General features: G+C 40.2%; 1 protein-coding gene and 1 long non-coding RNA gene across 5 annotated transcripts in view; one reads left to right on the forward strand and one right to left on the reverse strand.

Annotated features, from left to right (window-relative positions):
• Window positions 1-5,847, reverse strand: part of LOC119582580 — an 18,483-nt gene extending 12,636 nt beyond the window's left edge. The window contains exon 1 of the long non-coding RNA XR_005229649.1: window positions 5,766-5,847. This is a non-coding gene — a long non-coding RNA (uncharacterized LOC119582580). The remainder of the gene's footprint in view (window positions 1-5,765) is intronic.
• LOC119582578 (sodium- and chloride-dependent GABA transporter ine-like) overlaps window positions 1-12,497 on the forward strand; it is a 127,265-nt gene extending 114,768 nt beyond the window's left edge. For 2 of the 4 annotated variants that reach the window (XM_037930945.1, XM_037930944.1), the window contains exons 3-13: window positions 3,882-4,039; window positions 5,786-5,920; window positions 6,074-6,287; window positions 6,441-6,573; window positions 7,078-7,212; window positions 7,364-7,592; window positions 8,115-8,242; window positions 8,725-8,850; window positions 9,121-9,321; window positions 9,538-9,714; window positions 9,901-10,134. In XM_037930945.1, coding sequence (XP_037786873.1) covers window positions 3,882-4,039; window positions 5,786-5,920; window positions 6,074-6,287; window positions 6,441-6,573; window positions 7,078-7,212; window positions 7,364-7,592; window positions 8,115-8,242; window positions 8,725-8,850; window positions 9,121-9,321; window positions 9,538-9,714; window positions 9,901-10,128 — 1,864 coding nt within the window. In that variant the 3' untranslated portion in view covers window positions 10,129-10,134. Of the gene's footprint in view, window positions 1-1,696; window positions 3,192-3,881; window positions 4,040-5,785; window positions 5,921-6,073; window positions 6,288-6,440; window positions 6,574-7,077; window positions 7,213-7,363; window positions 7,593-8,114; window positions 8,243-8,724; window positions 8,851-9,120; window positions 9,322-9,537; window positions 9,715-9,900 lie in introns of all 4 variants that reach the window. The other 2 variants (XM_037930941.1, XM_037930943.1) reach the window with 2 other exon arrangements.
• The last annotated feature ends 3 nt before the right edge of the window (window positions 12,498-12,500 follow it).

Genomic DNA, 12,500 nt, shown 5'->3' on the forward strand with positions numbered 1-12,500 from the left:
TTTTTTTTTTTTTTTATAATTTTTATATATATAGATTTTATATATTATATTTTTATCTATATTTTTTATATATTATTTTTTATATATATATTAATTATATAATATTAATATATATATATATATTTTAAATATATATTTATATATATTTATTTTTAATATATATTTATATTATATTATACTATATATATATATTTTATATATTTTATATTTATTATATAAATATATATATTTTATATTTTATATAAATATATATATATTATAAGAAAAAGAGAGACTGAAAAAAAAAAGAGAGAGGAGAGAGGAAAAGGAGAAGAGAGAGAAAGAGAGAAGAGAGAGAGAGAGAAGAGAGAGAGAGAGAAGAGAGAAGAGAGAGAGAGATACGGGGAGGGGAAAATAGAGGAGGGGAGAGAGGAGGGGAGGTGAGAGAGGGGTAGAGGAGATAGGAGAGAGAGGAGAGAGAGAGAGAGGAGTGAGAGAGAGAGAGAGGGAAAGTGAAGGAGAGAAAAGGAAGAGAGAGAGAAAGAGAGTGAGAGAAAGAGGAAAAAAGGGGAGTGGGGAGAGAGAGAAAAGAGAGATAGAGGAGAGGGAGAGAGAGAGAGAGGGAGAAGAGAGAGGAGAAAGAGAGAGGATAGGAAAAGAGAGAGAGAGGAAAGAAGAGGAAAGAGAAAGAAAGAGAGAAAAAAAAAAATTAAACGGCCGACGAGGAGAGAGCACAAGATGATGATGATGATGATGATGATGATGATGAGGAAAAAAATCGGCTGAGATGAGAGATATGATGAGATGATGATGATGATGATGATGATGATGATGATGATGATGATGATGATGATGATGATGATGATGATGATGATAATGATGGTAATCGATGATGATGATGATGATGATGGTAATCGATGATGATGATGATGATCGTTATATTATGATAATTTTAATGTCTTTTTAATAACGACAGTATTGATGATGATAATGATATTTATCATTAAGATGCTAACAACGGTAGTACTGTTGATAGTATTGATATCAATAATAATAGTCTCCATAAATAAGTATAAAAAGTTGAATTCTGGAAGAACGGTAGCCAGCTGTGTTTTTATGATCAGGGTGTTTTATCATTTTTTGTCGCTGTTGCTATGGCCAAGGACAGTGCAGGTAGATTTCATTTTCGTATACGTTTTATAGTTATTATTTTTAGCCTTTTCTTGTTTCCAGTTTTCACTGATTTGTTTTGTATCTTTTCTTTTTTCTTTCGCAGTTTTTATCATCGCACCATTCCCTCTATTCTTCAACCATCATTTGTGCATTATTTTAGAATGGGACAAAGGCGTAAATACGTTGTATATACATTAATCTTATGATACTTATCAATATACTGATGTAGAAATGAGTATGACCGTAACATATAAAGCATTTAAGAGATATACTGATGTAGAAATGAGTATGGCCGTAACATGTAAAGCATTGAAGAGATTGTTTTCTTTATGATCACATGACGTGAAAGTTTGGTTCTGAATCTGCAGAGGAATTGTGCAAATGTATTTCTCATATTCTTTGGTGTGACTCAAATATTCTTAGATTATGTGGAAACACTGTTAACATTGTTCTTTGCTTTGTGTGTCCGCTGTACGTAGGGAAGCTGCCCTAATTGTCAGCCAAAGTCGGTATCTGACAGTGTTGTGTTTTCTCTCTCCTCTAGGCAGTCCTTGAGGCTGTTGTCTTCCCGCAACTTCTCAAGCTCACAGGTGTCGCCGGAACCAGAGAGGTGTCGCGTGAAGTGTCTTAGGGTAGACGCGAAGGCGAAAACTCTGGGCGCCGCCGTGCCACCACGCCCGACCTGCCCCTGATCGCCGCGGGGAGCCACAGCGCCGACGGAGTGAAAGTGAAACCTCGCTCAGTGACGGTGGCTTCCAGATAACGATGGCTGCTGTAGTCTATTACTACGAGCGCGGAGGGAACTGATCCCTTGTCTAGTAGCCTCCTTATCACCCAGTCCTTTCCTCTCGCTCCTCAGCTCCATTGCTATTTCTACTTTCGGTCCTAGTTCTATAGCATTTGCCCGATTTTGGCATTCTTAACCTCGATCCCTCTCTCCTCGCCCAGTATTAATAACTTTAGGGAGAAGTAGTTTTCAAGGATGGAAAGCTGCCCATAATTTCACAGGATATGCCATTAGCTCTACCGATTTTGGAGAAAACTATAAGCGAAATTCAAGAACTATCGCAGAATATGTCACTTGACAGAATATAATACAAGGCAGTCATACAAGGAGAAAGCCAAAAGAAGAGAGAGGAACAGCGTTGATCGCAGGAGAAAATTCACGAGAGAGGAGCCAGTCGGTGAGGACAGCGCACGACAGGATTAGGCCCAAACACAGCCCTCGTGGAGGTCAGTGTACCTTTGGGCGTCCTCGCGGGCAGGCAACAGTGTGAGCTCTGTCCTGTTCAACCGCTCTTTTCCCATGAGCCTAAATGAGCTGTATAGCCCAGATTTCAGTGTGTGAAGAAACATCGGGACAGCCAGCGAGCCCTGGTTTGCACGGAAGTCATTGGAGCTTCAATATCTGACGTTGTCACGAGGAAAACTTGATGGAAAATGCATCTGTATCAAGTTTGGAATTTTACAAAATTTCGTCAGTTACTTTAAAATCCTGCTACTGCATCATGGGAAAATAAAACTGGTATTTTAATCCGACCATAAATTCTCTTTGTGGCTGCTTTGTAACTACATTGTCACATACTCCACCTTGAGTCGCGTGGGAACGCCACAGAGGACCTAGCTCGCCTGATGCCTGCTGGCTACGAAGTGACACCTCGAGCAGAAGGTACGGGAGCAACTTTTAGTAAACAGTTCAAACTGAAGGACGGCACTCGTGCCAACCCATCTGTGACGCCACGTTACTGAGTGTGCTTGGTGCCAACCTTTGAGAGTAGCGCTGAAGTTTAGAGAAATCAGGTGGTTAGCTGGACCGTCAACAGAGTTACTAGAGCGTGAGCCCCAGGTTGCGAAGCCCGCAAGATGTGTCAAGTCCCCGTCAGCACCGAGGGGAAGGAGGAGCGGCCAGGGCAAGAGGGGGAGGGCGGGGAAACGCGGGAGCTCCTCGAGGTCAGTACCCACGCCTCGGCAGCCGCCAAGGACCACCTCGAGGGAAAGAAGAAGCAGGAGGAAGAGGAGGCGCTTTTGAGGGAGAAGAGGTAGGCCTAGATAGAAAGAGGCAACCTGCAACACCCTCTGCAAAATGTCTAGATTTTTATTTTCCTGTTTTCGGTTCACTCACCCAGCTACCTTCACTCCTGAATTTATATGTTTATGTATTTATTGATGTGTTTATTTCTTTGTTAAAACATTTTCACTAGTGCTTTATTTTCCCCCGTGTGATTGATATGTGTTGTTATTCGTTATGCATGGTCATATTTGCTGCATCCATGCCTCTCTTTCATTGGCTTTTTATCAGTTACATACCATGCTTTCTCGTACTGTAATTCCTGTCTATGTTGATTAAAGTATTGAAGTATCTATTTGATTACAATGAAACTGATTGTTTTGTGTTGGTTGTGTTAATGTTTGAGCTTTCAGGATGTTAAGTGTTGTGGTTTTATTCAAATATAAACACACACATGAACGATTTGTTTTTCATGAACATGAAAGTGTACAAATACAAACGCACAAAGACAAACCTGAAAGGGTTCAGAATTTTGTAGGTGAGCCAAAATGAGATTGTTGCTGTTGTAGTTGTTTGTAGATAAACGCGCCATGGTGCGCCATGGCACACCCTGGCACACACATACACACACACATACGCGCATGTATGCATGCATCTCAAAATGTAGCGTGTTTTCTGTTTATTATCATATTATGTGACACGTGCTTTACCTCACTTACAGGCATGGACACCACGAGGACAATGACGGCATGTATGACGGCACGGAGGCGAGGCAGACGTGGGCCAACAAGGCGCAGTTCGTGCTGGCGTGCATCGGGTACGCCGTCGGGCTGGGCAACCTGTGGCGGTTCCCCTACTTGTGCTACAAGAGCGGTGGAGGTGAGCCCTTCGCCCGAGTGGCACGGTGGGAAATGGTGGGATTTTTGAAGAAACTTAAGCATAGCACAAAATGAAAACTGACACAGGCCGGGCCATATATGGAAGGCCCGGGCGAAGCTAGAACTTCGCAAATCTCTATCGTATCGCATAGCCCGGGCGAGGCTCGGCTTCGCATATCGGACTTATCCTTATCCTTAAGAAACGAGAATGAATGGGAGAACGAGACTGGATGGACGAGAGGGAGAGGAGTTGGAACTGAGAGAAAGGGAGGGAGGGAGAGAACAGGGGAGAAGGAGAGGGAGGTAGAAAAGAGAAGGGACAGATGAAAAAAAAACAACAGAAAATGAGAGAGATGGTGAGCGACAAACTGACAAAATAACTAAGAATGGAGAAAAAAGGGACAGAAATAGAAAGACAGAAGAGGGTCAGAGAAAGAATAAAGGGAATAGACGAGCGAGGGAGAATTTTCTTTTGTGGGTTTCCTGTGAGAAATAAAAGTATAACCTGGGATCACCTCGAAATGGACAGGTGGTGGAAATACTTGGAAAATATACAGATCTGAGTAAACGCATATAGTGTAAATGAGCCTTGCAAAACCCGCGCAAACATTACAAGCATATTCACAAAAAGGGGAGAATGAGAGAAATAGAAACGAGAGAGACAGAGTCATAGAAAGACAAAGAGAGGAGAGAGAAAAGGGGCGAGGGAGAGGAGATTGGGGAGGGGGGTAAAGGAGAGGAGAGAGAGAGGGGGTAAGGCAGAGGAGAGAGGGAGGGGTAAGGGGAGGAGAAAGGAGGGGGTGAGGAAGAGAAGAGAGGGAGGGGGTGAGAGAGGATAAGGAAAGGGGGAGAGAGGGAGAGGGACTGGGTGAGGAGAGGAGAGAGGAGGGGGGAGGAGAGGAGAGAGGGAGGGGTGAGGAGAGAGGAGAGGGAGAGAGGAGAGAGGGAGGGTGAGAGAAGGAGAGAGGAGGGGTGAGAGAAGGAGAGAGGAGGGGTGAGAGAGAGGAGAGGGAGGGGTGAGAGGAGAGAGGGAGGGTGAGGAGGGAGAGAGGGAGGGGGTGAGGGAGAGGAGAGGAGGGGTGAGGAGGAGGGAGGGGAGGGGTGAGAGAGAGAGGGAGGGGTGAGAGAGAGGAGAGAGGGGGGTGAGAGAGAGGAGAGAGGGAGAGAGAGAGAGGAGGGGGTGAGAGAGAGGAGAGAGGGAGGGGGTGAGAGAGAGGAGAGAGGGAGGGGGTGAAGAGAGGGAGGGTGAGGAGAGAGAGAGGGAGGGGTGAGAGAGAGGAGAGAGGGAGTGGGTGAGGGAGAGGAGAGAGGATGGGTGAGAGAGGGGAGAAAGAGGGAGTGGGTGAGGGAGAGGAGAGAGGAGAGGGTGAGGAGAGGAGAGAGAGGGGTTAGGAGGGAGAGAGGAGGGGGTGAGAGAGAGGAGTGAGAGAGAGGAGAGAGGGAGGGGTGAGAGAGAGGAGAGAGGGAGGGGTGAGAGAGAGGAGAGAGGGAGGGGGTGAGAGAGAGGAGAGGAGGAGGGGTGAGGGAGAGGAGAGAGGGAGGGGGTGAGGGAGAGGAGAGAGGGAGGGGGTGAGGGAGAGGAGAGAGGGAGGGGGTGAGGGGGAAGAGAGAGAGAGAGAGAGAGAGAGAGAGAGAGAGAGAGAGAGAGAGAGAGAGAGAGAGAGAGAGAGAGAGAGAGAGAGAGAGAGAGAGAGAGAAGAGAGAGAGGGAGCAGCCAAATAACTTACTGTTATAATTCTTCCAACAGGTGCATTTCTCATACCATATTTCCTGATGCTGTTCCTGTGCGGCATCCCCCTGCTGCTGATGGAGCTGACTCTGGGCCAGTACACACGGAGAGGGCCAATTGGTGCCTTAGAGAAGATATGCCCCCTTTTTAAAGGTGCTTAATTGACTACTAAGTGTGCATATTTCATGCATTGTTTCATTGAAGCAGTGCAATGGCATATTTATCTACTTTTGTGAGTTAAATTTTTGGGTTCCATTATAATTTTCTTACCAAGTCTTTTCTATAACAATTTCCTTTTTTTCGCAGGTGCTGGTGTGGGAACTGTGATAATGTCCTTCTTGCTTGGAACCTACTACAATGTCATTATTGCATGGGCCATATTTTATCTCTTTCAGTCATTTACTATAGATTTACCCTGGCGAAATTGCAATACAACTTGGGCAATTACTTGCTTTGATGATTATGGTGTTAATGTTACTGCCCCAAACGGTACCAAGTCTGCTACTGAAGAATTTTTTGAGTGAGTGTCATAAAAACTACTATTTCTACATTGTTTTTTGATGGTCTATATGATTTTACTCAACTTAGAAGGTAACAGAGATTGTATGATTTATTATATAATTAGTGTCAGTAACCGTACAACTTAAGCTGATGACATATTTTACCTTTGCAGTGAAGTAGTTCTTGAGAAGAGTGCAGGCATAGAGGAGATGGGGACAATGAGGCTGGAACTGGTGCTGGCGCTCCTGGGGGCCTGGGCACTCGTCTACTTCTCGCTCTGGAAGTCTGTCAAGTCCTCCGGCAAAGTAAGGCTTTAGACACACACACACACACACACACACACACACACACACACACACACACACACACACACACACACACACACACACACACACACACACACACACACACACACACACACACACACACACACACACACACACACACACACACACACACACACACACACACACACACACACACACACACACACACACACACACTCACACTCACACTCACACTCACACTCACACTCACACACTCACTTGTATACCCACGCATACACGCAGGGACGCACGCACGAACACAATCACAAAAAAAAACACAAACACACACACTATTTTTTTATGCATTTTGATTCATTTTTGTTTCTAATCTGTTATAATGTAAGAAACTAAAAGGTATCATGTGATAGGATTATTGCTAGTATATTGCTGTCTTGTCTTGTTAGTGTACAATTGTAAGTGAATGAAAAGAACCTCGGCTCTCGTCAAGCAAATCGGACACTACTAATTAATTAATTCTTCCAGGTGGTATATGTGACTGCAACCTTGCCTTACTTACTAATCGGGGCATTCCTATGGAGAGCATTGACGCTGCCAGGAGCAAGTACAGGTCTCCGGTATTTTTTCAGTCCTCGCTGGGAACTTCTAGGAACGGCTGAGGTAAAAAAAAATAATAATAATAATATATAGATAGATAGATATAGATATATAGATATGGGTATATATCAGGATTTTCTATCATTTTGTGCCATATTGTTTCCAAAGTCGTATCACCTAGTGGTGTACCAAATTCTTTTGTTTCCTCACCCAGGTGTGGGTCAATGCAGCTGCCCAAAATTTCAACAGTATTGGTATTGCCTTTGGATCTCTGATTGCCTTCTCCTCGTACAACAAGTTCAACAACAATATCGTCTTAGACACCTGGGCCATCAGTCTCACAAACTCTTTTACTTCACTGCTTTCTGGGATGATTGTTTTCTCAACGCTTGGGAATATAGCACTTGAGCAGGGCAAGGATGTTGATGATGTTGTTGCACAAGGTACGTATAAAAACAATCATGTATTGAGAGAATGAGTGAGTTAGTGAGTGCAAGTGGCTGAATGAGTGCTAGTATATGAGTGAGTGCATAGGTGAGGTGAGTGCAAGTGCGTTATTGAGTGGTGAATGAGTGAAAGTGGATGGGTGAGTGCAAGTGCGTTATTGAGTGGGTGAATGAGTGACAGTGGGTGAATGCATGAGAATAAGTGGGTGAGTGAAAGAGTGGGTAAGTGAGTGGGAGAGAGAGTAGGTGAGTGAGTGAGAGTGGGTGTGTGAGTGAATAAGAGGTTATGGGTGAGTTAGTTAGGGAGAGAGAGATAGAGCAAGTGAGTGAGTGGGTGAATGAATCAGAGAGTGTGGGTGAGTGAGTGAGTGTGAGTGGGTGAGTGAGAGAGAGAGTTAGTGGGTGAGTGAATCAGAGAGTGTGGGTGAGTAAGTGAGTGAATGAATGAATGGGTGTAATGGATGAGTTAGTGCATGAGAAATGTATTGAGAAATAACTTTTACTGTTTCTGACCCTTAGGACCAGGACTGGTGTTCATGGTTTATCCGCAAGCCCTGGCCAAGATGCCATACGCATCCCTGTGGGCGATCCTGTTCTTCTTCATGTTACTGATCCTTGGCCTTGACTCTCAGTTTGCTACAGTGGAGGTTAGCTTGGTTCTAATATAAACTTTCATGTAAATATGTGACAATACTGGTACATAAATGTACAAGTACACATACACACACCCAAACACCCACCTACCCAAACACCATCTGTTCATCCACACACCTCCACCTACATCATCCTGACCTACCCATTCACCCAAACACCCATCCAACAATCCATGCATCCAAAAACACACACACACACACACACGCACACACGCACACTCACTCACTCACTCACTCACTCACTCAATCACACCTAAACACCAGCCCAACTACTCAACAGACACCAACTCATCTGTCACCCTCCTCCCCTCTTGTAAACCCACACCTCCTCAACCACTCACCTACCCTCTCACTCATCCACCCCACACATATTGACAGGAGAAAAGGAGACAATTAATTGTGAAATCTGATGAAGACTGGTAAATGTGTATTTCTTATTCTTTGACAACTAATTAACTTTTTATATTATCCTACAGGTTATAATTACATCTCTCCAAGATGGTTTTCCAAGATGGATTCAGAAGTATTTGAGACGTCATGAAGTTCTGGTTTTGGTCGTCTGCTTTATTTCTTTCCTAATTGGTCTGCCAAATGTAATGCAGGTAAGCTCATCATTGGCAAGATAAGTATATCTGTAATCTGGAAATTTTCCATCTTTATTACATTACATTGGTCTTAAGATGTGCAAATATTGTACAGATATTGATTTCTTGGTCCAATGTTTGCAGTTGTGTATATTAAAAGAATACTTCATTCTTGCTCAGAAAGTTTCTATGTATTTTCTTCTAGTTTAGTGATTTTGATAAGTTGTATTAGAAGTATGTCAGATGATAACTATTATTCTGTGACTCATGTATCGGTTTTCATTTCAGGGTGGCATCTACTTTTTCCAACTAATTGACTATTATGCTGCAGCTGTATCTCTTATGTACTTGGCCTTCTTCGAAGTGATTGGTGTGGTTTGGGTGTATGGGGCTGGCAGATTGTCCAGAAATCTTCGGGAAATGACTGGAAAACAACCTTCACTCTATTTTCGTTTCTGTTGGTATGCTGCGGCTCCGGTGTTGATATTTGTAAGTTGATAATCATATTTTAATTTTATAATTTCAGCTCGATCATAAGTTGATAACAAATAGATGGATTGATTTGATTATATATTGTATGGCTTAAGAAGTAACATCATCATTGACACAAGGAAACCCACAACTTTTATAAATATTTTCTTCAGCTACATTTTATTTATTACCATATTTTATTATGCAATAGCTTCATCATTGCTTACATTACAGGCAATTTGGATATTCTCGATTGTGGACTACAAGGAACCAACATACAATAAAGGGGAGTACAAGTATCCAGGGTGGGCAATTGGCATAGGATGGATAATTGCTTCATGTTCCATTCTACCAATTCCCATTTTTGCTGTGATTGCAGTTATCAAAGCCAAAGGATCTAATATCTGGGAGGTGAGTTTATCAGATTCATCTTTCTGGATACAACATGAGGTTCAAGGAAAACTAGTTATTCTAATTATTATAATACTGTTTTTAGATTAGATTTGTTATCATTGGCTTTATGATTTTTTTTATTGATAAAGACAGGTGATGCTGCCAATTTTCTTATTTGTTATATCTGCCCTTTTCTTAACTCAGAAAATGCGGAATTCAGTTCGTTCTCAAATTGAGGAGTGCCCATGTTGTGGACGTGCCACCAACTGCTTGGATGAAGCTCACAATGCTGGAGAGGAATACATGGACCGTCAGGTGAAGCTGGTGGTGTACAACCCACCTATGGCCAATGGGGATGCTAAGGCTGTCCAAGCTACTGCCGAGAAGGGAGAAGAAAATGAAAACAAGGAGAAGGAAAAGAATGTTGCATGAAAAAAATCCTATAGCAGCTCTTTGCTTCATAATATGCTGATGGCTGAATATACTTATACTATTGGGACCAAGCATATTTATCCTGAGAGGGCAAAGCCCACTAAAAGTGCCTTTTAAGAATGTTTTTATTAATATTGTATTATCACATTTTCAGATTGAAGCAAAAGATATCAGCCCATGTTATATAAGGTCTCTATTAGTGTTATAATCCTTTAGAAAGAGGAAATTTTTATTATCAAACGACAGTGTATTATTGCAACATTTTATTGTCTTTTTGAACTGAAGGATTAATGATAACTATGAGGGCAGAACTAGAATTCAGATGTTAATTGGAAGTATTTATTGAAGTTAACTTTAATGCATTTCAAAGTATTAATAAAGAGTATTAATGCATTTCCTAAAAATACACAAAATAATTATGAGGCAGCTTCTTGGTGTGATTTTCATTCCTGGTTAAAATGTTTATATTTATATACAAAGCACAAAAGCACATCTTAGAACTGCACTATAGAAGACTATAGCAATATTTGTCCAGTGATGTAAGTGTGTAATATCCTGTTTGTTTTTATCCATTTTACCTTGGGAAGGTAATTTTTATTTAATCTCCCTTGAAGGGGGTCTAGAAAAGATTATATTCTTATTTTCACATAGAAAGTGGAGCATTTTATATTTTCCTAAATGCATCAATGACACAAATATTTATTTTACACATATCTAGTTTGGGCTACATTTTGCTCAGCCAAATTATAATGAATGATAATACCTATCCTGTATGTCTAAAGACAGGTTGTTAAGGAAATTTCTCATTTTAAGAAATTATAGCTATTCAGATAGAATTTAAACAGATGTCATAATTTAAGGAGAAGTTTTAGGAACCCACTTTTTCTCTCTTTTCTGTTACTGATTCATGACTTCAGAATTAACTCTTCCAGTATCAGGAAGAAACATATTTTTGATTTATGTATTAAATTGTAGACTATTGCTGAGATGAATGGTAGTTATTTTTGGCACTTGAAATAATAATAATTAAAGTATAAGTGTATTCTCCCCAGTTTATTACTTGATATGTAATACCACATACTACTGAAAGTTGTGAAGCAAAAAAAACAAAAAAAAAAAACAAAAAAACAAAAAAAATTTGATGAATGCAGTAATGTTGATATTTGAAGGGAAGTTTGCTGAAGTTCAGACAAAGTGTAATCAAGGTCTTTTTAGCAATTTGTAAATACTCAGAAAATATATGCATGAGGAATATTAAAATATATTTTAAAGTAATTGTGATTACAAGATTTTTTTTTCTTTCATCTCCCTCCTTTTTCTGTATTGATTTTTTTTTTTATTATTATAAAGAAAGAATGAGGTGTATGTCTGTTTCTAAAATGTTATAGTCAAGTGCTGTAGATCACATAATTGCAAAATAACAACAGATCTATAAAAATACAATGTAAATACAGGATACACTGAGGATTTTGTTGATCAGTAATTTTTAAAAATTAATCTCTTTGTTCTCGGATATGTTTATCATTAAGATATGTAGTGTATTCCCCCTAAGTTATAGAATGATGTCAGAGTATTACAATATTACAATATTTTATGTAATAATTAATACCTGACTGGTCATTAATCTATTCCAAGATGTCCTGGTATTTTATAGTATGCAAAATTATAACTTCACTTTACAGATTACAGATTCTTATGTAGGTGATACTTTTAGCTTATTTTTTCTCTACTTTGCTAGATGTTGAGAGAGAATATAAGCTCTTCATAAACTTTGTTATAGCACTGCACTTGGGTTATGTTTTCCTGTTTGACAATATGGCACTCATTCACATGTTAATATGTATGAATGTATGAGTATATTTCTGATAGATCTCCAAGTAATATTACTTAGGTAAGAGACAACTATAATTTTTGACTTAGGTTCATCTACATATATATAGTACGGAGCTTTGTAAAAACAATTCCCACTGGAAAAGTTATTGGTTATTAAAGTTACATATTATTTTTATGTTTTGTTACTTTATAACATTTTTTTTTTTTTATATATAATTCTTGTTGGATAGGTATTACACTCATGTGAATTTGTTGTTAATAATGTGAAGGCATTAGTACCTTGTAACTATGTGAAAGATGTAATCATTACTGCATACTTTGGTAACCCATATGATGGGTTAGGGATGCTTTCAATGTACCATGGATCATTTAGTATCACACAGGTGATATTCATTTTGTATATAATCATCAAATTATAAGGTAATACTATCTACTCATATTTACAATAAGAAATGCACAAGACAAATATGGTATTAAAGCAAGTATTATCATTATAATTTTTTTTTTCTTTGCCAAGAAATATATTATCACTTTGATAT

Source organism: Penaeus monodon, chromosome 16 (assembly GCF_015228065.2).
Source record: "Penaeus monodon isolate SGIC_2016 chromosome 16, NSTDA_Pmon_1, whole genome shotgun sequence".
Classification (NCBI taxonomy): Eukaryota; Metazoa; Arthropoda; class Malacostraca; order Decapoda; family Penaeidae; genus Penaeus; species Penaeus monodon.